The 27,430-nt window shown below is 37.7% G+C and overlaps 2 protein-coding genes across 7 annotated transcripts; both read right to left on the bottom strand.

Annotated features, from left to right (window-relative positions):
• Window positions 1-7,866: 7,866 nt before the first annotated feature.
• Window positions 7,867-17,599, bottom strand: LOC123306767 (UDP-glucosyltransferase 2-like). 6 transcript variants are annotated; one of them, XM_044888900.1, is made up of 5 exons: window positions 17,339-17,599; window positions 9,520-10,024; window positions 8,552-8,841; window positions 8,262-8,481; window positions 7,867-8,197 (listed from the first exon to the last, which is right to left on the bottom strand). In XM_044888900.1, the coding sequence occupies exons 1-5, from the start codon at window positions 17,589-17,591 to the stop codon at window positions 7,915-7,917; spliced, it is 1,551 nt and encodes a 516-aa protein (XP_044744835.1). In that variant the 5' UTR covers window positions 17,592-17,599; the 3' UTR covers window positions 7,867-7,914. The 6 variants fall into 6 exon arrangements, with proteins under 6 accessions (XP_044744835.1, XP_044744834.1, XP_044744838.1 ...); XM_044888899.1 differs by lacking the exon at window positions 9,520-10,024 and adding an exon at window positions 10,680-11,184; XM_044888903.1 differs by lacking the exon at window positions 9,520-10,024 and adding an exon at window positions 12,274-12,775.
• A 3,216-nt stretch (window positions 17,600-20,815) lies between these two features.
• Window positions 20,816-26,851, bottom strand: LOC123307185 (sodium channel protein Nach-like). The gene is made up of 9 exons (XM_044889403.1): window positions 26,609-26,851; window positions 26,239-26,445; window positions 25,647-25,934; window positions 24,198-24,315; window positions 23,603-23,879; window positions 23,464-23,517; window positions 21,694-21,811; window positions 21,506-21,609; window positions 20,816-21,451 (listed from the first exon to the last, which is right to left on the bottom strand). The coding sequence occupies exons 1-9, from the start codon at window positions 26,731-26,733 to the stop codon at window positions 21,204-21,206; spliced, it is 1,539 nt and encodes a 512-aa protein (XP_044745338.1). The 5' UTR covers window positions 26,734-26,851; the 3' UTR covers window positions 20,816-21,203.
• Between the last annotated feature and the right edge of the window lie 579 nt (window positions 26,852-27,430).

Below are 27,430 nucleotides of genomic sequence, written 5' to 3' on the forward strand. Positions count from 1 at the left end.
AAATAACCAAAAGCTGTGTAGGATTTCCTGGAACCGGTGAGCCATAAATTCATCCTTCGAATGAAAAAGTTCTCCTCTTGAACATGGCACACTCGAGTGATGTTATACGCTCAGATAAAACCCCATTGCCAAAGCGTTTGTTATCTGAATCCTCCCCCGACTAAAACAAGAATCTCCGGAGTAAGTAAAAAGGATCCATTTCGAATTAGATGATATTCCAGGTATTCCATAAACATCCCTAAATCCATCATTATTCCGGAAGTATCGCTGGGAAAGGAGGAACGTAAACTTCCCGAATTTGAATTCGAACATTCGAAAAATTGAATATCCTCCGGACTATTTTCAACTTTGGAGTTTTCCTCATTCGGAAAGTTGAATACGAAAGGAAAAGTTTCATTCAGGACGGGATTCCGAACTTCTGCTCCGTCTAGCACGTTCTTTCTCATTCCATTCGTGGGATTCTCGAATTTCACGGTTGGGAAAGGTACAACAATGTTAAGCTGGAGTTATCTGTCGAGTTGGGAAAAATCAGAAGATCGAAGGAACTCGTTTGCGCTGAATTGTGCTCCGGTGTTGGCTGTTAATCAGTTGAGGCTTTCAAATGAAAAATTTTCTATGGTAACAATTGGTAGAGATATACTCCATTCACATTTATTTCAGCAGTCGGTTGGCCATGAAATAATTTTCTCAAGTTTTTGTAACTAGAACGGAGTAAGGTTGGCACTCATGAAATCTCGTTAATGTCATAACGCCGTTGCCACAACTAATATCAATTTTTATTACGAAAATGCCGAAAGTGATTGAAAAAAGAGACAGGGTTTCAGGAAGTGCTATTTAGAATTCAGGTCCGCTCATTCAAATAGTTATACCCTGATATTCTTAAATCTACAATACGTCAGACGGTAGCGAACATATTCAATGTAAGAGAATTTATATAATGTTTCATCTGAATCTAAACGACTTATATTTCAGCTGAATATTTCCACAATCAGAAAGATTGTGAATGAAGAGGATGACAAAGAATTTCCTTCTATTGGGTGACCCAAAAAAGTGGTGGCATTTGAGAATTTTATGTTTGACTAAATTAATGCGAAAAGTTTACTACAGGATTTTCGATTAATGTCATCGTAGAATAAGTTCCCGAAAATTGATTTTTCTCTTTTTCATTTGACTTGTCCTATACATTGTAAATGTCTTAATGTACCAATAAATAACTAATTATTATTATTATTATATCAATGTATTAAGATGAACACCCACAAATACGCGCCAGTTGTTCTGTTAATTGTTTATTCATGTATTAATAAAATTTTTGTTCAAGGGTAAAGTTCATCTTGACTTGAAACTTCCTTTAATTCCTTTTACTTATATTGATGCAAGATGATTTTTGTTGAAGAATTTAAAATTCTTGTAATTATCTGTTAATTCCTTCGGGAAATACCCATTTCCAACCACTGCATCATATGCATTTCATCTTCGGGTTAATATTTTTGAAATCTACAACTGATTTAACGTATTCAAACTTAAGCCAAAGAAGATAACGAACATTAACTCTCCTCAAGCTAGTACATATTATGATATCATACTGATCTCTTGTATTTTCCATGCAAATAACTGGATTTGGTATGACTTCAATCAGTTAACTTAACAACAATTATATTCGTCACATATTTTCTGAAGAGATTCGACATTGCGATAAAATACGTGATAACAGAAACTTTTACGTAGAACGGGCAACATAGCCTTGTTTTGAAACCCAAAAATGTTTCGACAAGCGTCATATCCCCACATTTTCGTACTATACAGAGTGAAATGTGTCAAATTTCCATGGCCAACCGACTGCTAAAATAAAAGTGAATAGAGTATAGTTTCATATTCGAATTCGATAAGCAAACGTTCCAAATTGGTGGTTGGAGTAACGGGTTGTCGAATAGTTTGGTAGTCAACCAAGATGTAACGTTTCTTACATCTTGTTGAGTAAACGTTGAGCAAGAACGTTAAAAACACGTTTCGTATTGATGTTTACAGTCTGCGTTGATTTTAGGTGTTATCAACGGATGGTTGAATTTAGGTTTCGGAATATACGTTACAAAACTCAACCAGTAGTTTCTTACCAAAGTCCCCTACCACACATAAAATCATTTATATTTCACTTTCCTTACTTTTGCTCTCTTTTCGTTATTTCACGGCAAAATTTACTATTTTTTTCAAAGGTTCATGATCTCTAATATGAATCCTATCCATGATAAAAGCTCCTCGAGTTTCTATCATCTACGTAGGTCTCATATTATTCTGGGGTTTTTCTTCTCTTGAATAATTCGAAATATCCATAATTAGGAATGATGAGAGAGGCATTCATACAATTTTTTGCTGACCCATAAAAGGAATACCTTCAGTCGAAATCCAATATCCCTTTCTTCTCAAATTGGGCATCTCCAAGTTTGCATCCCCATTCATCGGGACATTGGGATTATTCTCGTCTGAAGTATTATTCCTTTCACGTTTCTCTCGTTGAAGAGCAGATTCGTCCATTGATTTTCATATCAAACAAGTCAGCATTATGCAAATTGTTCAATGAATAGCCAATAAGGAATTTCTGAGTGAATTATTTAGACCGTCAAGGGAGATTTGAGACTGTGCTGGGATAGGGGGAGAAAACTCAGTGAAATGGATTAGTGTTTTGATTGTTGTCTGGCTATACTGTATTTGAATAGACTTTCGATAACTAGAGGTTGTTGTCCATCCATTTTACAGAGATATACAGATGGTATGAGCGTCCTAGGTAGCACATCCTCCTACCTGGCGATAGGTGGCGTAATAGTCTGTACATCTTCTAATAGAGCCTCTAAAAACTCATTAGAATAGGTACTTAGCGTCGCTTTACATGTCCCAAGATATGCCTGAAATATCGAACGATTCAAATTATGAACTGCGTTGTTTGGTGAAGGCCAAACTCCCTAAATCCCACAGGATAACTAGGACGTTAGCTTTACTCCAGAAATTCCCGCTCCATCCGACGAATTTTGATGGCCTGACGTTCCAACGACATGGAACATTCTTAATCATTTCCTTAACAGCCTCATCATCGTCAAAGAGACGCGAGCTGCAGTAAAGACCCCGAAGGTCGGGAGTTAAATTTACATTTCCGCGACTGTCGTAAAACGACGTTCGTTACGACAGTTCGCGTATCCCGCTCGAAGGACCAACGGGGAGGAGGTCGTCTCAGATCCTCTAATCCGTGCCATCTATCCGCGCCAGCGTGTAACTAATGGCAATGTCTCTATTCCCGCCCGCTTGATCATAATTCATTTTCCGCAGATTAGTTGGGAATTATAACATCAATTAAGACTACTGCTGAGGATATATGCTGGATACTTCGATGAAAAGCTCCGGCGTTCGCAGAAGTTTCCACATATCATGTGTCAGGATGTTGGCTGGTGGACCATTATAATAATAATAATAATAAAGTTTATTAATCCTTTTCGACATTTAAAAATGTATAGGACAAGTCATTTCAAATATTATACATAAGTATATGAAGAAAGCAAAGAGATTTAATGAACAGAGTCCTTAAGGAACTCATCAACACTATAGTAGCATCCGTTAATTAACAGATACTTCACTTCTCGCTTGAAAGACCTTCCATTCATTGACTTCAACCTACTAGGCAAATGATTGTACAATTTTATACCAACAAAGCTAGGTGAGGTCTCATATTTAGCTGTACGATGTCTGGGGAAGGCAATGGTATCAGCGTGACGTGTTTCATATCCATGAAAGTCAAAGCATCTTTTGTATTTACTGATGTTAAGGTGGATATAATTAAGGCAATTAAGGATGTAAATACATGGAAAGGGAAGAATACCTAATTGAGTGAAAATCGGACGACATGAATCGCATGGCCGAAGTCTGAAAATAAGTCGTACGATACGCTTTTGTAAAATAAATAGTCGATTCGCCCCTGCCGAGGAGCCCCAAAGAACTACATTGTAATTTAAATGACTGTAAACCATGCTGTAATAAATGGTCAGTAGTTCGTCGACAGGGAGACAACTCTTAAGGCGTAATAAGGCATAGTAAGCACTGTTTAGCCTCCCACAAACATGATCAATGTGGAGATGCCACCTGAGGTTTCCGTCCACATACAGGCCTAGAAATTTCACGTCGTCGGTCGCCTTCAATTCACCTTGTTTATGTTTTATAATGAGAGGTTCAACACTCTGATTATCTTGATTCCGGAATCTGACTATTACCGACTTCGACAGATTAAGAATAAGTGCGTTACTGTGGCACCAATCAATGAAACACTGAACTATTGTTTCGCACAGCCACTTCAATTCCTGCCAACTTTTGGCTCTTATAGCGATAGAAGTATCATCAGCGAACATTATCAGTATATAGGCTAGCACGTATGCAGGCAGATCATTAATAAATAATAAAAATAGAAGCGGGCCCAGAACAGATCCTTGAGGGACACCCATGTTGTTAGTGTACTCATCAGATGAAACATCATTCAATCTCACATAAACTTTACGTTCAGTTAGAAAACTCTTGATCCATTCAAGAAACACGCCCCTGAATCCCATCTGATACATCTTATCCAAAATGAAGTCATGCCGTAGCGTGTCGAACGCCCTAGATAGATCAAAAAAAAATACCTGCCACGTAGTCACCGGCATCCAGGCTGCTATAAACAAATTCAAAAAATTCGCAACTGGCCGATTGGGTAGACCTGCCATGCCTGAAGCCATGTTGTTGATTTGATAGTATGGAATATTTAGTTAAATAATTGTACATACGATTATATATGACTTTCTCTAAAATTTTTGACAATTGGCTAAGTATGGAGATAGGTCGATAGTTCGTTATATCTTGAGCGTCTCCCCTTTTATGGACCGGTATAATCCTCGCCAATTTGAGGATAGTTGGGAAATGGCCAGAGGTCACTGATTCATTTAGCAGCGAAGCAACGGGTTCAGATATTAAAGGAGCCAAGAATTTGAGGGCCCTGGCAGATATCATATCAGGACCAGCGCTACTACTATTCTTCAAACAGCAAATTGTGGATGAAATTTCCTCGGCAGTAGCAGGAAAAAAGAAGAAATTAGTATCAAGGGTAGTCTGCAAGGTGCATGAACCAGACAAGGAAACGCCAAAATGTTTATGTATAGAGACAACATTCACTTCCGTAAAATATCCAGCAAAAGCCTCCGAGACCTTCTTGGGACAGGAAATAAGTTCCCCATCGACCCGCAGTGTAATGTTGTTCTGATATTTAACTTTAATATTCAATTCATCGTTAACTAATTTCCAAACTGTTTTGCAAACATTATCAGAATTATGTATAGTTTTTTTATTACAATTCAATTTTGAGTACTTCAACAATTGATTGTACTCAGTCTTTGCTTTTTTATATAAGAATAAAGTCTCAGGAGTATGCAAGTTTTTTGTGAGCCAGTGGAGGTTCTTCAAATTGTCTCGGGCTTCAATTATTGATTCATCGATCCAGCCGGGTTTATGAGATGAAAATGAATTAACATATTTAAGTGGAAAAGCTGGATATAGTCTGTTTTCAATGTTTGTTGATGTGGGCGATGTGGCGCCAACAGGAATTGATAGAGTTAGTTTCAACTCCACTTATTCGCATACTCATTGAGTGGATACGAAATACATTTCGAAGGAGAGACTTTTTTGCGAGGAAATTGCTACAAGAAAATAACTAAGTGTAAGAGATGTGATATTGACATTATTCACAGCATAATCCGACATATTTATAATTCATTGAAGGAATCTTGTTCTGAATTGACTCAAATTTCAAACACCTTGTATTTTTGAGACATATTTCTAGATCAAAGTCAACTTTTTTCACCTGCTGAAGTGTTGTATTACACTTGGGTCTTCGTAAAATGATAATCTACATATCCTGCAATAATACCAAGATATATAGTCGCTTCATCGAAAACAAAAGGATACCTTATAAAGAGGCAATCTGAAACTTCCAACAAAGTCTTACAAACCCCTGATTCAAGGGGGATTGGAATTCATTTCAAGAATTCAACTCGTAATCATCCGAAACTAATATTTCATGAAAATATTAGGACGTATTTTATTACAACTCCTTTCTTCTGAAAAATAATGGGCCGACCATTCGTTCGCGAATGCTGCCCCTGGGTGTACCAAATCTATGTTATCATGCTTCCTATTCTAGTCACAACTCATTCTCGCAATTGTAATAACTCCCTAGCGATTTCTCATACATATTTTTCGTGCTGCCGTCCCAGATTCATAGGAAAAATGTTGACCCTTTATGATTTATTGGGGAAGATGACACACACATATCAACGTGTCTATAGGAAGAAATTTCAAAGGATCCTGGCCTCTGCCTTCCCGTCATAATCATACAGGGTGAGTCTTTGACTCGTACAAATACATTCTACGCCCTGTACTCCGACCTCAAAGACCTTTCCAGCTCCAAATAATTCAGTGAACAATATCCTGAATTCTGATGTTGCATAAGTTCAATTTTGTTTGATTTCACTCCCCAATTGTCCATCTTCAAAGTGACGGGAGCGTTGCGGAAATATGGAGCCTTCGGTAGTTTTTTTTTTGTATTTTGGTAATAGCAAACGTATAAATGAACTGATATACCAGAAGGGAATTGTTGGGATCCCACATACAAGTCATTGTTCGTTCAATATCAGAGTTCGGCGCACGTGTTCGAGATAATGAATTTCCAGAACAATGGGGAAATTCTCTATTGAAGAAAATTATTCATTAACCACACTCACAAAGGAGAATTCCTTGTTGCGAAAACGTTATTTATGCCAGGGCATCCCATAGCAGGCTGAATTGTTAATATCTCCAGCCTAGAAAAGCAATATAACCCCAAAAAGGATATCAAGAAGTCATAATTTATGCTGGAAACAAAAACGTGATCAAAGAGTGTAATCTATTTACTTTCGAGTCTTGCAGGTTAAAGTTAACCAGCATCAGCAAGGGCGAAGATCTGTTTCTGGGGTCGTTACCCAATTTTTCTTAGAGATTCGTAGAAAGTTTGGGCATTTAATTTTAGACGGTTTATCTGACTTCTATTTAATTAGGATAGTTTCTGAACGGGATTGTATTGGTTCTTGAAACTCATTCGAGAAGAAATAAATTGGGAATTGCGCCCTAATATCCTTCTTCAATCCGATGCACATTTATAGCTTTATTATCAGATATACAGACTGAATGAATGCACACCGAGGTTCAGTGTAGAAGCATTTCATTCAACCATGCTTCATGGAAATTCCGAAAAAAGATGATCAGATAGACAACCCATCTTCTAACACTATGTCCTGCGTAAGGAAACTGTTAACCAAACCTAACCATATATTACCTAACGTTAACTTACTTAATCTGACCGAAACCTAACGTTTTCTAACCTAACCGCAACCTAACCTAACCTTTAATAACCTAACCGTAACCTGACCCAATCTTTCCTAACCTAACCGTAACCTAACTAACCGTAACCTAACCTAACCTTGCCTAACCTAACCTAACCGTAACCTAACCTAACCTTTCCTAACCTAACCTAACCTTTCCTAACCTAACCGTAACCTAACCTAACCTTTCCTAACCCAACCTAACCTTTCACAAGATAGAATTGTTTTAAAAATCATTGGTTCATAAAACAAATTCATTCGTTTTAAATTCTACTTTAACTTTCTACAGGCATTTATGCCTGATTCTTCTCTTATCATTCAAAATTTGCTGAAGGTTTCCAATAACTTATTGCGCACAACCACATGTGCACATCTAACTGATCAGAGTTCAGATCATACCTCAATTTATAACACAGGATTCTCAGATATGAATAAATCGCTGAATAAAAAAATATTTATTCAAACATTTAACCCTATTCTTAATCATATTTTAGTCTTTTTTAGTCTTCTTACTGCTCCTGAAAAACAGCTTTCTGATGACCCATCTCAAAGTGAGGAAGGAAGAAGCTGACCAAATCACTATAACAACCAAGTAGAAGAGGATAATATCAACCATGTACAACTGGTACCATTCCAAATCCATTCCTAAATTCCTCAGATGTTCGCCTCCTTTATGTTCTATGATATGTTCCACCCACCATATGGCTTTATCCAAAGGATTTATGGGTTGATTCTTCAGCAAAGAAGATCGCTTCTTGGCCATCTTTGAGTATCTGTCATGAAGAATTATTCGATCAGGGAAGGATCAGAGGAGTTAGAAGGGAAAATAATACTTACGAAGGATTTTTCAAGATTTCCTCCAATGCCTTATCTACAGTTTCCTGAGTTATATCTTCATAAGATATCTTGATTGCATACCCAGCTTGCACGGCATTTTCTACGTTCGACTTCTGATCTGCGAAAAGAGGAATACCTATCATGGGAACTCCATGATAAACAGATTCAGTGTTTCCTCCGAGACCTCCATGAGTGATGAATGCCTTTATGTTTGGATGTGCTGAAAACCAACGAAAAAGATTTAATTTCGGATTCAAAGATTGAGATATATCAGGATTAAGTATATCTACCTAAAATGTCGTTTTGTGGTAACCATTTAGAAACCAAAACATTTTTTGGAGCATTCTTCAATTCGATTTCAGATTTGAACACGACCTTCATAGGAGCAATCTTTCTCAATCCTTCTAGGATGGCTTTGAGTTTGTCCTCATCCATATCTTTGATTTTCATGTTGGTTCCGAAACTGAATAATATAGCACCTTCCTTTGCTGAATCGAGATATTTCTGGAGGTCATCTGGTAATTTCTTGGCTGTTTGTGCGTAGAAACCACCGATCTGAACCATGTTGGGTACATAAGGCCTAAAAATAAGAGATAACTTTCACTTTAATGAACATTTTTGCTCTGCATCTTAAGAATATATCAGATGGCTGAAGCAGTTTATCTTTTTCGAAAGGTAGGCATACTTTCGGTTATTTTCTTGTTATTTTTATTTTATCTCCTCTCCTTTGAAGGAATGTTATTGATGCATTCGGCTTTACAATGAGCTGTCGAGTCAGAGAAAAATATGACAACTATCGTTTGAATCAAGATAACGTCATTCGAAGTTTTAGAATGACTACCCAGTTGGGTAGTCATTCTATCTGCCTCATACAAAGCAATCGCTTATGCTCTAGTGTCTAGGAAATAGTGATATAAACAAATTAATGTATTTGGATCTATAAGCTGCTCTATTCAAAGCGGACATAAAATGCTTTCCCAATTGTTTCGAAAATTATATTGTATTCTCCAAAGTCAACAGATGTTCCCAGCTTAGCTGATGCGTGACATGTAACATGGAACCCTCTAAAAGTAAACCTGAAGCGATGAAGAGTAATGAATTCGTGGGGTCTTGATTTACCGAAGTGAAATTGACATAATCCTATGAATTTGAATGACTTAAAACACACAAAGAAGGAATTCTGAGGAAGTGCAGAGGACTTTTCTTTGTATGAATTATGATATGGCCATGAATTAGAATGGAAGATGGCAGATCTCACCTCGTGGACTCTAAACTCAAATGAGAATTCACCATAACCAGAGAAATATTGTTCCTCAATTCGGATACTGGTGGACAATCTGGCAAATAGGATCTAGCGACACTCTCCTGAATAGGCCCAAAAATATGATTCAATACCCCTGTTACTATGGCATTCGCTGATGTCGTTAAGAGTCTTGCAATAAAACTAGTGTGAGAACCTGTGACAAAAATCGGATTCTGGCTGTAGGGCATGTTTGGATTCGCCACATATCTGTTAATGGCGAAGCTGGAAGCACCCGTCCAGATCAAAATAGTTGGTGCCCTCAAGTGGTGGTTCAAAGCCAAAATTCCATCATTCATGAAGTTCACAGAAAGAATAACGTCATACTGCTCCTTAGACACTATCAGATCTTTGACGGGCTTATTTTCAAAAAAAATTCTGGTAAGTCCTCCAAGAGCTGACCAGACAGTGCGGATTGCGGTCGAAAATGTCAGGTTAGGTTGCAATCCTGCGGCGGTGGTACCTATTGGTGATTAGTGATGTGAGTTTCGGTACTTCGTTCTTTAGAATATTAAAAAAAAAATTGTGAAGGGAAGCATGTACTCCCAATAAAGATCTATTAAATTGAGTGTCGAAATATATTCATGCTGACTTCTCATTATGGTTTGCTTCAAGTCTTCTATATGTGAAACGTGGTTTCAGAAATATGTAGTCAAAAGTGCAATTGTTCGTGAAAGCTCAGTTTAGCCACAAAGGGTTTCTTAAGCCCTATTTAAAAGATCTTCTTCGTTCAACCAAGGATGAAGTCAGCTTCTTTTCCTAAGATCTAATTCAAGGCCACCACAACTGGAGCTTCACCCAGTGCATCTCAACTTGTTCATTTCCCAATGAGATCTATGCATTCCATTCCAGGGGAGAAATTTGGGACCAGATGACAATGTCATTTGACAGTAAAAGACGAAAGATAATGTGCAAATGAGGAAGACATCAAAACTGCGTTTGAAAATAGCATTTGATATTGACGACATACCCAAGTGAATGAAGCTGATAGCTTATGAAAGCATATGCTCCTAGAACAAGAAGTACATACGAGTAAATACAATAAAATTTAAGAACATAGACCAAGACAAACTTGCTTCAGTCTGAATCCGAGGATAAGGAGCTAACGAAGATCTCACCTTGCAGGCTCTAAGCTCAAATGGGTGTTCACCATTACAAGAGAAATGTTCTTCTTGAGCTCTGATAATGGTGGGGAATTTGGTAAATAAGAGCGCGTTATAGTCTCTTGTACAGGACCCTTAACATACGTTTCCAGTATGGTCAGTACGCAGACTAGCGTTGTCGTCACCAGCCTGGCAATAAAACTTGCGGGTTCAGATGTTTTCACCAGTACATTCCCAATGTAGGGCATATTGGGATTCGCCACAAATTTATTCGTCGAGAAAGAAGCAGCAGCAGGAGAGAACAAGATGGTAGGCGCTCCCAAAGCGTGGTTCAACGCCAAAATGGCATCGTTGAAGAAATTCAGAGAGATGACTACGTCGTACTCTTCCTTCTTCTCTATCAGATCGATTATTGGTTTGTTCTTCCAGAATTTATCGGTGAGATCTCCGGCAGATTTGATGGAACGACGTATGGTCTCTAGGATTGGGAAGTTTGGTTTTGCAGCTCCAGAGATTGAACCTATTGACCATCAGAGATATATAAGAGTAAGTTCTGCAAAATATAGACGTGACTATAATAGTGTTCGTGAAATGTAACCAATTTCCCATGGTTTCTGTGATATTAAAGTTGACTATTGGGTCTAAAAGAGGAATTATATGATTTTCAATAGCATGAGCTGTTAAACCACGACATGTGTTTGGCTATCATACTAGCTTCTGCAGCTGGGTGAAGTTTTGATCTCATTTTTGTACGAAACCAAAGGGACCAGACCTATTAAACCGCTCTTCAAATGTCCACCAAGGTGGTTCTTCGCAAGCTTTTCAACATCTCCAAGAAGCAGTATATCCCCCAAATCATTGACCAATGCACTTGGTCAGCCTGCACTGAAGAAGGCTAAGCCTTGTGACAACTGGTGAAGGGTGGACCAGGATTTTCACTTAGTGCAACTTCTCAGCACTTTCATCTCCAAGAAAGCTGTATAAATTCCGATATCCTTTTCTGATGTTGTATCAGATGAACACCTTAAACACCGTATGGGAGACCAATAAAAGACAAAATTTACCCTGAAACACCCCAGTATCAATATGATGATCATTCAAATGATGTAGACATAAAAACTGTTGGCTGCTAAATCTGATAACCAAAAAGACTATCTCTGGCGACAACTACTGTTATACGAGGTGAAATATATTTACGAAATACCTAAGTGTATCACGCGGCTAGATGAAAGAATGAAGAAGGCTTGTACTCCTAGGACACTATCTGCAGATAATTCATGCAGAAAAATCCATTTTATAAGGTCATATCAAGCATTGGCAAACGTACTTCCATCAAAAAGAATCTTATGGATGTTAAAATCTCATTTGAGAGTAAAAGACGAAAGAAAATGTGCAACTGAAAAAAACATGAATCTGATGATAGTGCTAATGATGTAGACATAAAAACTGCGTTTGAAAATAGCTGATATTGACGACATACCCAAGTAAAGAAAGCTGATAGCTTATGAAAGCATGTGCTCCTAACTACATAAATGCAATAAAATTTCAAAACAGACAAACTTGCTTCAATCTGAATCCGAGGATAAGGAGCTACTAACGAAGATCTCACCTTGCAGGCTCTAAGCTCAAATGGGTGTTCACCATCACAAGAGAAACGTTTTTCCTTAGCTCTGATAATGGTGGGGAATTTGGTAAATAGAAGCGCGTTACAGTCTCCTGCACAGGACCATGAATATAAGTTTCCATTATAGACATTACGAAGACTAGCGTTGTTGTCGCCAGCCTGCCAAGAAAACTTGCGGGTTCAGATGTTTTCACCAGTACATTGCCAACGTAGGGCATATTGGGATTCGCCACAAATTTATTCGTCGAGAAAGAGGCGGCAGCAGGAAAGAACACGATGGTAGGCGCTCCCAAAGCGTGGTTCAACGCCAAAACGGCATCGTTGAAGAAATTCACAGAGATGACTACGTCGAACTCTTCCTTTTTTTCTATCAGATCCATTATTGGTTTGTTCTTCCAGAATTTCTCGGTGAGATCTCCGGAAGGTTTGAGGGAACTTAGTTTCTCTAGGATTGAGACGTTTGGTTTTGCAGCTCCAGAGACTGAACCTATTGACCATCAGAGATATATAAGAGTAAGTTCTGCAAAATATAGACGTGGCTATAATAGTTTTTGTGAAATGTAACCGATTTTCCATGGTTTCTGTGATATTTAAGCTGACTATTGGCTCTAAGGAGGAATTTAATGATTTTCAATAACATGAGTTGTTAAACCACTCGCTATTATATTAGCAACTGCAGCAGAGGGAAGACTTAATCTCATCATTTATGCACTTGGTCAGCCTGCACTGAAGAAGGCATAACTTTAGGACAACTGGGGAAGGGTGGACCAGCATTTTCACTCAGTACAACTTCTCAGCACTTTCATCCCCAAATGATCCTCATGAACTCCGATGCAACAGAAAAAATTAGTCCTTTTCTGATGTTGTATCAGATGAACACCTTATGGGAGACCAAAAGACGAAACTTAGCTTGAGACTCCAGCATCAATCTGATGATGTAGACATAAAAACTTCTGACCACTAAATCTAATAACCAAAAAGACTAACTCTCACGACAACTACTGTTATAAGATATAATTACGAAATGAGGCTAGATGAAAGAATGAAGAAGGCATGTGCTCCTATGACATGAACTGCAGTTAATAAGGTCTTATGAAGAATAGACTAATAATTGTTAGACAAACGTGCATGCTTCATCCAAAAAGAATCTTAGGATGTAGAGCTCACCTTGCAGGCTCTATGCTCAAATGGGTGTTCACCATTACAAGAGAAATGTTCTTCCTGAGCTCTGACAATGGTGGGGAATTTGGCAAGTAGTGTTTCGTTATGTCCTCTTGCATCGGACCCATAATATGAGTTTCCAGTATGGTTGTTAGGCAGACCAAAGTTGCCGATGCCAATCTGCTGAAAAAACTCGTATGTGGACCGGTGTTCACCATTGGATTACCAACGTAGGGCATGTTCGGATTGGCCACATATTTATTCGTCAATGGGCTGGATGCAGCGGGGAAGAAAACGATGGTGGGCGCTCCCAAAGCGTGGTTCAATGCCAAAATTGCGTCGTTGAAGAAATTCAGGGAGATGATGACGTCGTACTCTTCCTTCCGCTCCATCAGATCGATTATTGGTTTGTTCTTCCAGAATATATCGGTTAGATCTCCGAATGATTTGATGAATTTCCACATTCCGGATAATATGTTGGCGTTCGGTTTTGCCGCTCCTGACACTGAACCTATCGGCGATCAGAGATATATGAGAATGGACGAAATTAATTCAGATACCTACATAGCATCCATTGATTTGAAAATCGACAAATTTTACGATCTTCATCGAACTAGCCAACCGCCATCACTCAAAGTATCATCAGAAAGACCATTCCGTCGAGAAAGGGTAGATGCTTGACCAGATCAAAACTACCACCACTACCAAAAATAAATGAATTGATGGGCCACTTTGTTCGATGCCAGTAGACGCTAATGCAGCGCCATCTGGTAGGAAACAAGGTACATCTCAATCAAATGATGATTTTCAACGCGATTAAATCTGTTTCCTCTCAAATATCGGACATACATTTTCTGAATAATCTTACAATAGCTCCTGAGTCATGAAAAACTTATGGTTGATTTATGCAGAGTTACTAAGAACTAAGAAAGGGACCAATCTAAGGTGCAGGTGGCACCTAACTGAACACCATCTGTCAGTTAGGTCGGTCCCTTACTTAGCTATTGATTCTTAGTAACGCTGTATGAACTGACCCTAAATTCTTTCCCTAAGAGCTGCTACTTGCACAGGAATGGAATTTGGCATCTCCATAAATCACTCATCATTCAAACTTTTTACAACACAACACCTGCTGACTTGATTTTAAGACGAAACGGGCGTCTTGCTTGTGCATTTTAGTAAAGGCAGATTCTGAAATTGTACCATTGAATGCTAACCCACCTATCAAATTCCATCGAAATCATACCAACCGTTTACGAAAAAGAAATTGAACGCGTAAAGTTCAAATTATCGTTGAATTTTACGTAAGAACCTTCTTTGGGGGAAAACCACCAAACTTCTTAAGTTTTTTCGAAACTATTGATTAACACCATGCATAATCTAAGAAAAAAAGAAGATATAGCTGAATTGAGCATAATATAACAAATATTGCTCTCATTTTTATGTCCAAGGTTATCTGCATGCAAGTTCAGAAGGTTAAACTACTAACCTGACTGGCTCTATGCTGAGATGGGAATTAACGAATACCAACGAGATATTCTTCTGCAGTTCTGACAACTCGGGGCAACCTGGAATGTACTTGTTCATCGTTTCCTGATGGACAGGATCAACGAGATACATTTCGAAGGCTCTCATAACCAACACAAAAGAAGTCGTAACCAGCCTGGATAAGAAAGATCCAGAGGCAGCGTTTAACATAGGCATAGGAACTGAATGAATCCAGTTGGGATTCGCCACGTATTTGTTCACTATGAAGTTAGATCCTCCTGGGAAGAAGTATATGACAGGTAATCCCAGGTGATGGTACAAGGCCAATTGACCATCGTATATGAGCGGAATTGCTATGACTACATCATAGTCCTCCTTGGCGTTAATCAGATGTTGAATGGGTTCTGCCAGCCAGAAGTTTTCTCGGTTGGATCTCAAGAACTGGAGGAACGATAGAGTCTGTTGAACGATAGAATTATTGGGAGATGCTATTCCATCTAGCATGCCTACAAATCAATTGAAAATAATAAGAATGAAATCGAAAATGTAGAAAAAAAAGTTTAAATATTCGATGGAAATTCACAAAGGTCGTTACTGAAAGAAAAATTGCTCAAAATGGGAAAACTTTTGTATCTCAATAGATAGGTACTCTGGAGAGTAGTTGGAAGAAAGGATAATAGGAAGACCACGAATGTTAGAACACACTTGTTCGAGTAAAGAAAAACTTGACATGAGAAAGTACTCTTTGAAGTTCCAGTGATCTATTTATCTCTGAATTTCATCCAAAAGTAACAAAATTTTGGGGCTGAACTAATAATATGAAGACAGTATTTGAGGTCCTCTGTCAATGGTTTCTTACCACATCTCTTCCTTTCCCTGGTATGACCATTTCAATCACTTCAAACCCAAGGAAGCAAGAACCCTACTGAGAAGGATAAGAAAGATAACAGAGAGCTGACATTACAGATCTCGATGGAATCAAGAAAATCCCTCTTACAGGTCAGGAACAGGAAAAGTGATACCGAACATTGGAGAACAATCCAATTCGAAGTGAAACTTCTGGAACTGATGCCTTCAATGGTTCACTGAATGCTCCTAACGACTAGAAAACTCTTCCCCCAACACATGTGAATCTCTGGTTGAACCATAAGATCTACACCTACATAATACACCTACTTCTTGAGTTTGTAATGACAATAATTACCACTCTATGAACAAGCCTTTTCTGGACAACTGTACCTACTCTTCATGAATCTTTGTAAATTATATTCACGGCAAAATTAAATTTTGTTCGTTCATTACCTATTATAATTGAATTTAGGTGCAGAATTAAAGGTTCTCACCTTGGTGGCTCTATACTCAGATGGGAATTCACCAGAACCAAAGACACGTTTTTCACAAGCTCAGAAATTGGAGGTGCATCCGGTAGATACTGCCGCATAACTTCCTCTTGAATCGGAGTAATCAGAAATTTCTCCATCAAGCCAAAGTACAGCACCATGGTAGTTCCATGAAGTCTACCACGGAAAGTTCTCGGTGATCCAGATTCCATGTGCAAATTGGCACAGTAAGAGAGTGTGGGGTTGGCCACGTATTTATTCACCATAATATTACCACCAGAGGCGTTGAATATTATGACTGGTGCCCCAAGATATCGAAAAAGGGCAAACAACGAATCGTTCAAGACGGGTATGGAAATTATAACGTCGTAATACTCCTTAGAAGTCAACAGTTTCTGGATAGCTTCGTTTTTCCAAAACATCTCGGAGAACGGTTTTATGGAAGAGAGAAGAAACTCGGTGGCTTGGAAGAAGGTGGAGTTGGGGTTTGTTATGCTGCTTGTCATACCTATCGAACAGAACGAGAGCCATCAAAAAATATTCTACCTAAGTTAGTAAGACATGAAGGTTTTGGACTGGACAAATTTACCGCCCCTCAAAGCCGTCAACAGAAGACTTGTTAGATGCCAAAAGCTGTGCATGGTTGACAATGGTCAATGAAGTTAGAGAGTGGACTGTGTTGCTTCTGAAACTTGTATATTTCATGAAGAGCTTTTCGACAGGCATCCCTAGGTTTAGGAAAGAGGTAAGACCCTGTAGCATCCAAATGATTTTGTATAACCAACCAGGAAATCATAAAGATGTTGTAGTTAGAGTTTGAAGGGAAACATAAGACAATTTGTTGGAATATATGGTTTTCTGATAATTAGTCAGCTATCTATGCGGTTGGAAACTCTATTTGGAGATCTAAATCAACAAATTCCTGATCATCTGATCCTTATCGCTATTTGAAGAATAAAATTAGTAAAATTCACATTCAAGATGTATTTTTATGAAACCAAACATCGAATATGAATAAACATAGTGAAAAATCAGTACCTCCTCAATCCTTGGTCACTTACCTATAATTCCTTCCAATTTTATTTGTTTGAAGGTCGGTATATCAACGTCGTCTATGAAAGGACTCAACAATGTGACATTGTGGCCTTTCTTAGCTAACGCCTGAAGCAATGCACTGCCGAGGATGTGATGACTCTTGCTTGGTGTCCAAAATACTCCTAGTATTTTGGAACCCTCAATTCCATTGGACACGCACAGAAATGCAGCCGCAAATAACAAAAATTTTAAATGCATTTCTGAAAAAAATTCATGCATTTAATCAATGTTTCATATGAAAGCATAATATATAGTTAATATCTGAAAAAAAATTCAAACAAACCTTCGAATATTCTACCACTTTATTTAACAAACAAAAACTGTTTCCCACACGACCTATCTACTACAATAACACTCAATTATAACAAATTAAAATCGTTCCAGTAGGTTTCTGAAATGAAACCAGAGATCAAATTAAGTTTACCTTGAAAGTTATCAGTATCACAGATTAAATAATATTCTCTACTGACAGACGTGGAACTCAATAATGGATATTATATCAATTTGATAAGATAGAATAGATTCCACATATCTGGATTTCCATAACATTTGGAGTGTCATTCCAATTCGTAAATGATTAATCTCATATTGGCTAGTCATGATGATTGGCTAGTCGTGATATAGCATAACACAATATATATTTTAAATTGAATTGAAGAAAACCAATGTAACCCTTCAAATATAATATTATTTATGAATAAAGAGTAAAATAGTTTTTATATCTACACATGAATGGAATCTCAGAATTAAACGAATTAAATTTCAATGAGAGTATTCATATTTTTCCTTTTCTGAGTTTGAATAACGGAGAGAAGAAAATAAAATGAAGGAAAAATTGAAAGTATCGGTAATTCAATTGTGGTAATCCTCGGCCCACTGCTGGTGGCCTACTCTATGCTCCCTATTCAAAATGGGATGCTGTGCCTGCCTACGTGCTCTTAAACCAGAAACTTGAAGGTTCCTCACAGTCTGATTAGAAATTAAAACACCTGTTTAGCCGGGATCAAAAGCGGTCCTTTGAGAACCTTTGAGAACTTGAGAGAAATATTTTTTCGAATTTCGAAAAATAATTTTGACCTCCGAAAAATTCTCAAAAAGATGAGTTCAGTTAAAAATTCGGGTAGATTTTCTTCGAAAGTCAAGTCAAAGTTGATCATCGATAGTTGGTCAGCACTTATTGATTGCTGCCCAAATAACTCAATCAACAAATTTTCCATCAATTACACTTGGCAATATCGCTATACCCATGCGAATGGCTGAATTTCATTCTGAATTCTCTTTGAATTTTCCTCTACTGCAAACATTTCAGACCATTCGGTGCGACTGAAATTAATCATTTTTCAATATCGATGAACACTGGAATAGATAATGAACATACATATGAGAATAATATATTAAACTTGATGTGAACCAATGATTTTTTTATTATTCATCATAATAATGAATGAGATTGGAGATTGATGAAATAATTTTGTGTCGCTCCTCCTGAAATGAAGTTTTTTCGAGCACAAAATTCACTAGGTAAACACCGCTTGCCGTTTTAATTTGACTGTCCAATATGTCAATAAAGCACGATTGGTTATTTCATATATTCTCGATTTTCCCTATTGATTTCTAATAAAGTATTCATATATCCTATTAAATCTCGATATGAGTTTACGCAAAACTTGTTTTTCATGTGAAGCGGAAATAATGAACGAAATTTACGAGCAACCGTAAATTATGAATCCTTTATTCAAATACCCAGATCAGTGAGGTGCATGACAAACCCTTCAATTATACGTTTGTTTCATTTTACTCACTCTGTATAATGGTTCTTCCATTGGAAATTTCCATACAGACGCTCCCTTCAAAAGAAGGCCGCCTTACATTTACCTACATGCCATGATCAATAACTTGCTCATACGAGAGACTTCGTACATGATTGAAATATTCGATGTAACTCTGGAATATTAGCCGAGCGAATGTTATTCTGGGCCAACCCAGAGAAGTATTATAATACCACCCCTTGCTGTTAATTATGACGTTCAATAGGGAGGTTACCTGTTGTGAATGCAAATTATAGCGAATAGCTGGAGAACAACCATTTCCTGTTACGTTAATTTATTGATGTTCTTTGTCGGGGATAAGGATAACTTTGTTTGGATATGCTCGGAATTTGTAAGGGTTGAAATTCGCGCCAGTGATTCCACCAGAGGGAGGACAAGGGAGATATGACGTATTTTCATTGTATTAATAACCACACATCAGATTCAACTTATTTATTCAAGCAATCATGGTAAGATAACAATGTAATGATGGTCTACCGGCATGTTTATACACTCAGATATTTTCAGGTAGGTACAATAGAAACCCCATTCTGAACTTTAAATTAAATCAGTTTAAAATTGCAGAGAATGGAAATATCTAGTTGGAAGAGTTAGTTCAAAGATCTATCAATCAATCATTCATTTATTCAACAAAACATTGCAGATGTCAATATAAAAACCATAAGAAGTGTTGAAATTATCTACACGGGTGAGTAATAGATCGATAAACACACATTCTGTAACATCAAAAATTACAATAATTAGAATCAGAAATGCAAGAAACCAAAATCCTGGTAAGTCCGCCAGAAAGCCTTCAAGCAGATATCAGCCTGGAGAATGAAACTCTAGAACAGGTCGAGCAGTTTAAATACTTGGGAAGCTTCATAAATAATAGGGCTAACCTAGACACGGAAATACACAACCGTATCAGTTCGGCATCACGGGCATTCTGGAAGCTAAAGGACAGAGTGTTTCAAAATCACAACCCCAATCTGAAGACCAAGACAGCTGTTTACAAAGCAGTGGTCCTCCCAACGCTTCTTTACGGAAGCGAAAGCTGGACCCCCTACAGGCGACATATTAAACAGCTTGAACAAACGCAACATCATCTAAGACAGATAATGCACATCAGATGGTTCCACAAAGTTTCGAATGCAGAAGTCTTGCAACGCGCGAGTTGTACAACAATTGAGACTCAAGTAACGAGAGCCCGACTCAGATAGAGCAGCCACATTCTGAGATTGCAAGACACCAGACTTTCCAAAATAGCTCAGTATGGAGAATTCACAGAGGGAGCTCGGAAACCAGGAGGCCACTATAAGCGGTTTAAGGATATACTACATCAATCCCTAAAATCCGTTAATGCCAATCATAACTGGGAACAACTAGCGTTGGACAGGTCACAGTGAAGGTCTTTGGTACACAGTTATAATGGAGACTCGAAAAGGATACAGGATCTGCAGGTCAGGTTGGTTCTCTTCAGTCACAATAGGGCACACAGTCGCAATTAGCCCTATTCAAACAGCAAAGAATGAATGAATGAATGAATGTTGTAAGTCAATCATTTACTCCAACCATATCCTGTCAGAGTTCTCAAGGAAGTGACCTGTGTGGCGGTGCGCCAGCCCCTGGGAAAGTAAAAAATTACAGAGATACTGAATAACTGTGAACTCTGATTTTGGCCTTCAGTAGTTATCGTAAACACAAAAAATAGCAGAAAACCTTGTCTTCTACGAAAAACCACCAGGGTAGGTTTGCTATTTCCCCTATGAAGAATATTGGCGCACGAGAAGGCTTATTTTGTGACAGCTCAATCCTGTGGGTATTTTTTTGGAAATAATAGACAAACATCGATAAACATCCCGTTTCGCATTTCACGAGAGCGGACAGACAGCATCACTCATACATAAACTCCATTCAGGCTACCGATGGACCACTTCTTCCCCATTCAAAACATACATCATCCCCATCGGGGATCGATAGGACCATGCAAACACATTCAGCCCAGAGAGAGGGGTTGAAGCTAACCAATACTGCCGAAAGTAATGCTGTTCCCGTTGTTCCATTCGAACCTGTGTACATCATGTCTCCTGTGGGTCCGGCCGGTCCTAAATTCACTTTCAGGATTATTCGTCCTCTTTTTGTGGATCCTTCTCGGCCTCTCCAACCAGCCCAAATTCACCGAAAAGCGAAGCGTGCTGTAATAAATCAACTCCACGATTGTTATGATGCTGCATCCCATAAATAAACCGTAAATTCCGCCGATAGAGGCTGAAAAGAGTTGAATAATTAGACGGGCGTTTTTTAGTATCTCGAAATTCATACAGAGTAAATCTAGGGATGAGGTGAGTACGTCCCTGGATAGTAGGGTGTGGGTGCCCGTGAAAAACACATCGATCCTTATGCCGGAGCTGTCCTGTCTGCGATGCCTGGAATGTGAGGAGTATAATTTTAATCAATTTATTTCATTGAATAAGTTGCCAAAAAGTGAAGAAAGATAGAGGTATACTCACACATCCTGGAGTCCTATGCTGGCATTGTTCATCACCACGTTGCTAGTCAAAACTTTGTAGATGACATTTTCGCATCTGGCAGGACAATTTATGTCAGTCGGGTCGATAGCTCTACGTTCTAAGAAAATCATCTCATTAAAAATATACCTGGCTACGGAAATTTTTTGTAGTGTTCTGAGATTGTTGGTATAAACATCAATTCCCTATTAGGTTATAGCTTCCCAAGGGATAGGTTCACCTTATGATCCACCCAAAGCAGAAACAAGAGTAATTCCATTAATTTTTCTAATGTATATAATTGGGAAAAATCGATGAGCCACTCATTGATCCGGAGCAGTTTCGCTTGACTTATTAATTGCTTTAAAATAGACTAGCCTAGTTTTTAGCTTGATAAGCAATATTTGCGTTTTTCTCTGGAAATCAAGCCGACAATATCAAATACCCTTCAACCTGTTTCCACAGATGATTGTTTATCTATCTCTATACGAGCAATTAACATCAAAAGACACAGCATCCCTCACTGAGTGAGTTATACTCCTACGTCATATTTGCCTCTATTAACAACTCCTCAACTCTCCATTCATCTGTGAGTCTGAAGTCAATTTCTTGCCCCAATTTCGTTGGCTCTGAACTTCCCGAAGACAAATATTAGAAAGTTGGAGACCGAATGGTTGACATGCCAGGCTTTCATCTTATACTCAAATTTGACAGCGGTTGCTCGGTAATCATTCTGAGGGAGTGGAATCCTGTAACTTTTCGTGCGTATTTATTTTATGATATTGCGTCCTCTCTTGAGTATCGCGGCTCTAGTGTCAACAGTCATTCATTTTCTTATTATTGGGAGTGCAAATTAGTTTGGTCCTTTTTTATGGAACGAAATAGATGTAGAGATCATGCCGACTTCTCTAATTCACGTATTCCATCTCGAAAAATGGCTGGTCTTTTGGGGCAACTCAAATTTCTTGAAACGTCAAAAGCATTCCCTACATGATTTAGCATAGTCCACTAGAATAAGCATTCAAACCAATGAATTCAATGCTGAAATGCCTTCAGATATGTCACAATATGAACTGGCCCCCTGAGAATCTTTTGTTGGCTCATATTTTTTTGTTGTTTTTTATATGCGTGAAATAGAAGAACTATTCAAGTTTTACGTTTTTGGAATTTCCCTCCCTAAGCCAATTTGTTGTAAACGTCCCTGCTGATAGTTTCAGCAAGCCGAAACAATAAAAATTAAGATCACAAAAACAAGTTTGTTTGAGTTATCTCCTCTCCTGGGCTTCAAATCGTTTTCGCATTCCTCATAAAAGTTATAGAGCATGGCATTTTCTACAAATTTCGTCCCCAGCAATTTTTCCTAAGTTCGATTGTTTTAGAGATATATACCGATGAATGTACATTAGACTGGGATTCTACATTGACCTTACCATTTCGCTAAGCTCCTCGCCCTCATAACTCTCTAGCTCGAAAACGGTTGAATATATGCAAAATTGCTTCGAACAAAAGTTGTATAGAATTTTATTATCTACAACTTTCATGATGAAAACAAAAACGATTAGAAGTGCAGGAAGGAAGATATTTCAAAAAAATGCATTGTTATCATCTTTAAACTGTCAGATTAAGAAAATACCCCCTGATAAGTGTCAGATTAATGGGTTCTTCGAAAAATTTTACTCTACTGAAACGGTGCAAACGTCCATAAGGGTTATATAAGTAATAACCACACATAACAGAGTATATTATGGCGGTAATGTACCTAGTTATACTCACCCTTGACGTATCGTTGTAAACATTCCATCTGACTTATACTGCATTTTGGACTCACTGGAAAAACATGAAAACAATGTGTACGTTCTAGATTCGAATTGTAAAATTTACTCATAGATACCCCATATCTACAACCTCCTACCTGAAAAGGTGAAATAGAACGGCACACATCCACAAAATTCGAACAGTAATCGAGAATGGGTCTCTGCTACGCAATTCGAGAAATGGTAACTCTTATGATATGTCAGCGTTTTCTCGCCAGAGAAAACACATTTCCTCTGCTCCTTCGTCAGATACTGGACCTCCTCAGTATTCATTAGTTTCTCGGCGGTTATTTGAAAGAAGGAATAGAATCCATTGGAAACTGTTTTGAATGTTCTCTCGAACCCCGGGTATTCCATTGAATTGTGGATGGTGACCTGAAAGGCGTTCGAAGACTGATGGTCAAGCGTTCGTCTCGTTTCTGGCTCATATAAACCGTTAATCAGCTCGTTGCTGATCAGAAGCAGGACAATAGAAATCATGCAAGTTTCAGAAAAGCTCGTTATCTAAGAGCCAGAAAATCACTCATTGCTCATGATGTATAGGAGCAATGTCAGGCTCCTTAACCAGGTATTATTTATGCATTTTTTTGAGACTAAGATAATACTAGGTCTTTGGTTTTTTCTCATGAAGACTGCGTTCACGATTAGGTCGATAGCAATCGCGTTTTCCTACTCTGATATTCTGAATTTTACCTTAACACCAGTTGATTTTCCCGTTGAATATTGTTCTTTTTGTGGTAAAGGGTTGAGCGCAACAGATAGACCGCTCCTCCAACCAGTGTTTGTCGTATAATTTGGCATAAAGTCGAATCTGCAAAAGTTATAAATAGCGAACCAAAAATTATAATCATCATACGAAACTTTTCTGAAATAAAAAAGGCTTTTCAGAAAAAATAATGATTAGTAACTGTAACTGTTAACTAGTGTATAGTGTGCTATATTCTTCATTAGTTCTTGCACACGTATATCTTTTATTTGGATACTCTGTTAAGTTGTCATGCATTCAATTTCTTTCAAAATAAACACTTTTTTCCTTCAACATTCTTCCGAATCAGTTCGTTTCAAAAGAAACAGGCTGTTGAAAAACCATAAAAAAATGTTGTTTGCAGTTCTATCTCACAAACCGTTTTATCGATTCAAATGAATTTCGGAATATAGTTTTTCATTTATTTGATGAATTTCTTTCGAACACAAGATATCGCTCACGTCTTTCAGTTTTTTCATTACGTACCATAAAAATACCATAAATTCAAAGAACCCAACCCTCGAAACTAAGTTGGACGCTATTCAATGAATATTTGAACGTTTTGAAAAATGAAAGTATTCTTCATATTTTCTCGTATAATGCGTCGTTTTCGAGTAATTTGATTTTCAAAAATTGAAAAGAATCTGTTTTAAAGATCCACAAATGTGTAGTGTCACAAATCAAGCTAGTTATTTTGAAGAAAAATTTTCTTTTTCAAGGGTAGCACAGCTCATTATGGAAACTTAAAATGGCTTTATCTTTTTATCAGGGCCGAATCAAAGACTCACCCTATATATGTTTTGGTCGGAATTGAAATGGCTGCTGTAAAAATAAAATAAGTGATACGGCGAAATAGCATACCTACGTCCGTCATCGGTTTTCTGAGTTATGTCAAATTTACCTATCTCAGATATGAATTCTACCCTGCAATATCATATCTACATTTCGAATTTGAAGCCATATCACAGACATTGCCCACATATCCGACGCGATATGTCATGTTCAGACAAATGATGTTGCATTATCTATTCGACGGCTATTACAGGAGCCATTCTGGATGCTTTGTGCATCCATTCAAATAGATTAGACTGACAATGATTGCATGTCAATAGTGCATGCTGCGTAGGAATAGATTCTGAATGATATATAACGAAAAGTCTGATGAAGACAAGGATAAACTTCAGTATCTATCGTTGAAAAACTTAGGTATACAAACATTGTTTTATTGTTTCCAAAGAATCTTCTCCAAAACTCCTGCTTCCAATTATTATGTTTGGGTATAGATACGTAAAATTGACTAATCATGCCATCGTTATTCATAACAAATCATGTTGATTTTTTAAGTAAGTGACCCATTAAATGGGAGTATTTTGCTTATATTTTAACTATGGGAATACCTAGATCCGTAGTAATTGAAGGAGCAACATATCCCATCGATAGTAAGAGTTTCTTCGAAGATATTCAAACAATCCATTGCCTCCCCGTTCCATCTGCACTGAACCAGCATCTCATCACAAGATGGTCCGATTTTTCTGAGCACCGTGACCAAATCGTTGTATCCCAATTTCTCGAAAATTTCCTCCATTTTGTAAAGGTCGAGCTTAGTGTATTCGTAGATTTCGAAAAATCCTAGTATCTGGGGAATGCTCTTCCTTAGAAAGTCCTTTTCATCTGTATCTATATCTCTGAATCCAAGGCAAATGGTATTTATTTTGGTGAAAAAATTATAGAAGACTTCCACATTATAAATACTACGAGAAACATCACTTAAATAACATTGAAATTTTTTCCGTTGCTGAGGAAACATGACAAACCCTAAATGATCATTTCTATAAGAATTATTGAAAGTATAGAAGGTCTATACAGCAATGTACCAAATTCTGACAGAAAACAATGGATCTACTTTAAAAGTTCCTCAGATAATTTTCAATCGTTCTTCAGGCGTTTAGTCCTAATTCAATTTTCAGCCATAAAAATCATCATACGTACAAAGTTTTCAGAAAAAGGTTTATCTTAGAGTGTAACAGCAAGTTGGAGTTACAGATTGTGACAGCTGGAAATGGTACAAGATTAACTGGTCCGTGAAAAGTGATGATCGTGGATCTCATGGGATTCTCCACGAATCTTCTGAGATGCAGGACGCTCAGATAAAAGGACGATATTATCATCACGCAAACTGTCATCGCCCAAAATATTCTGTAACGCAAATAAATTAGATGATCGATTTGTTCAAATGGTTATCGTTGATTTCCCGCCATTTATATTTCGCTAAATATTTAAATGAGCCAATTTGTTAAACCCGGGAAATTCTCCTTTTCTACTTGAATGAACAGCGTGAATATGAAAAAAGGCAACCTACCTTTCCCAAAAACTAGAATTCCGCTCAATCGTATATTTCAAACCATGTATACTAGTGTTCTGAAATAAATCAACAATAGTCCTTTTTATAGCGAATTTCATTTTTCTGTTCTTCCTCGAATTCATTGCGGAATTTCCACATTAAAAGCGGACAATAACTGTGAAGTTGAAAATCAACAACCTCCGACAATATATCAATCAACAACACCCGCATTTGTTAGGAGAGATAATAAAAAATTTTCATTGAAATTCTACAAAACATGCCTCGCATGAAGAATGCAACCGCGAGCTTTAATTAACAAGTCTGATTAGGCATTATCACAGAGTGCTCTAGATCACGTGACCATTTCAATGGGATATTTACATGGAATGTTGTAGGAAACGGTGTACCCCCATATGTACATTATTACATATCAGATGGAGGCAAGGTTCCACGAGAAATGCAAAGTGTAGATAAAAATCCTGAAAATTTTGATGTAAAATAATATGTGGGTAGATATGTAGGTTCAAAATATTGTAGAAATGTACAGGGGCGGATTCAGAGGACTTTGGCTGAACTCACGAAGAGTTTCACAGAACTTTAAATTCCCATGCAAACATATTCCGAAAGTCATTTTCCCTTCTATCGTCTACTAATTTACCCATCCCTTGCAAGACTACAGAATTGTGTAGAATTCATCTGTGGTCATTTAACTCTATGGGAACCATAGAGTCATCTTATACCACAGACATGTGTTATGGTAAGATGACTTTTGTCTATGCTTTGACAGTTTCAAAATCTTTTTCTTTTTTTCGCTCCAACTACTTCTATGGCTAATCATCA

The sequence above is a fragment of the Coccinella septempunctata genome, chromosome 2, assembly GCF_907165205.1.
Source record: "Coccinella septempunctata chromosome 2, icCocSept1.1, whole genome shotgun sequence".
NCBI classification, from domain to species: Eukaryota; Metazoa; Arthropoda; class Insecta; order Coleoptera; family Coccinellidae; genus Coccinella; species Coccinella septempunctata.

Excerpts from the sequence above, each read along its gene's own strand:
- LOC123306767 (XM_044888900.1), bottom strand. The coding sequence starts at position 17,591 with ATGCATGAATTTTTTTCAGAAATGCATTTAAAATTTTTGTTATTTGCG. Across the intron at positions 8,842-9,519 it reads TTGAGTTTAGAGTCCACGAG|GCCTTATGTACCCAACATGG; the intron begins GTGAGATCTGCC and ends TCTTATTTTTAG. Across the intron at positions 8,482-8,551 it reads ACCACAAAACGACATTTTAG|CACATCCAAACATAAAGGCA; the intron begins GTAGATATACTT and ends GTTGGTTTTCAG.
- LOC123307185 (XM_044889403.1), bottom strand. The coding sequence starts at position 26,733 with ATGAATTCGAGGAAGAACAGAAAAATGAAATTCGCTATAAAAAGGACT. Across the intron at positions 26,446-26,608 it reads AATTCTAGTTTTTGGGAAAG|AATATTTTGGGCGATGACAG; the intron begins GTAGGTTGCCTT and ends TTTGCGTTACAG. Across the intron at positions 21,812-23,463 it reads TTTACAACGATACGTCAAGG|AACGTAGAGCTATCGACCCG; the intron begins GTGAGTATAACT and ends TGATTTTCTTAG.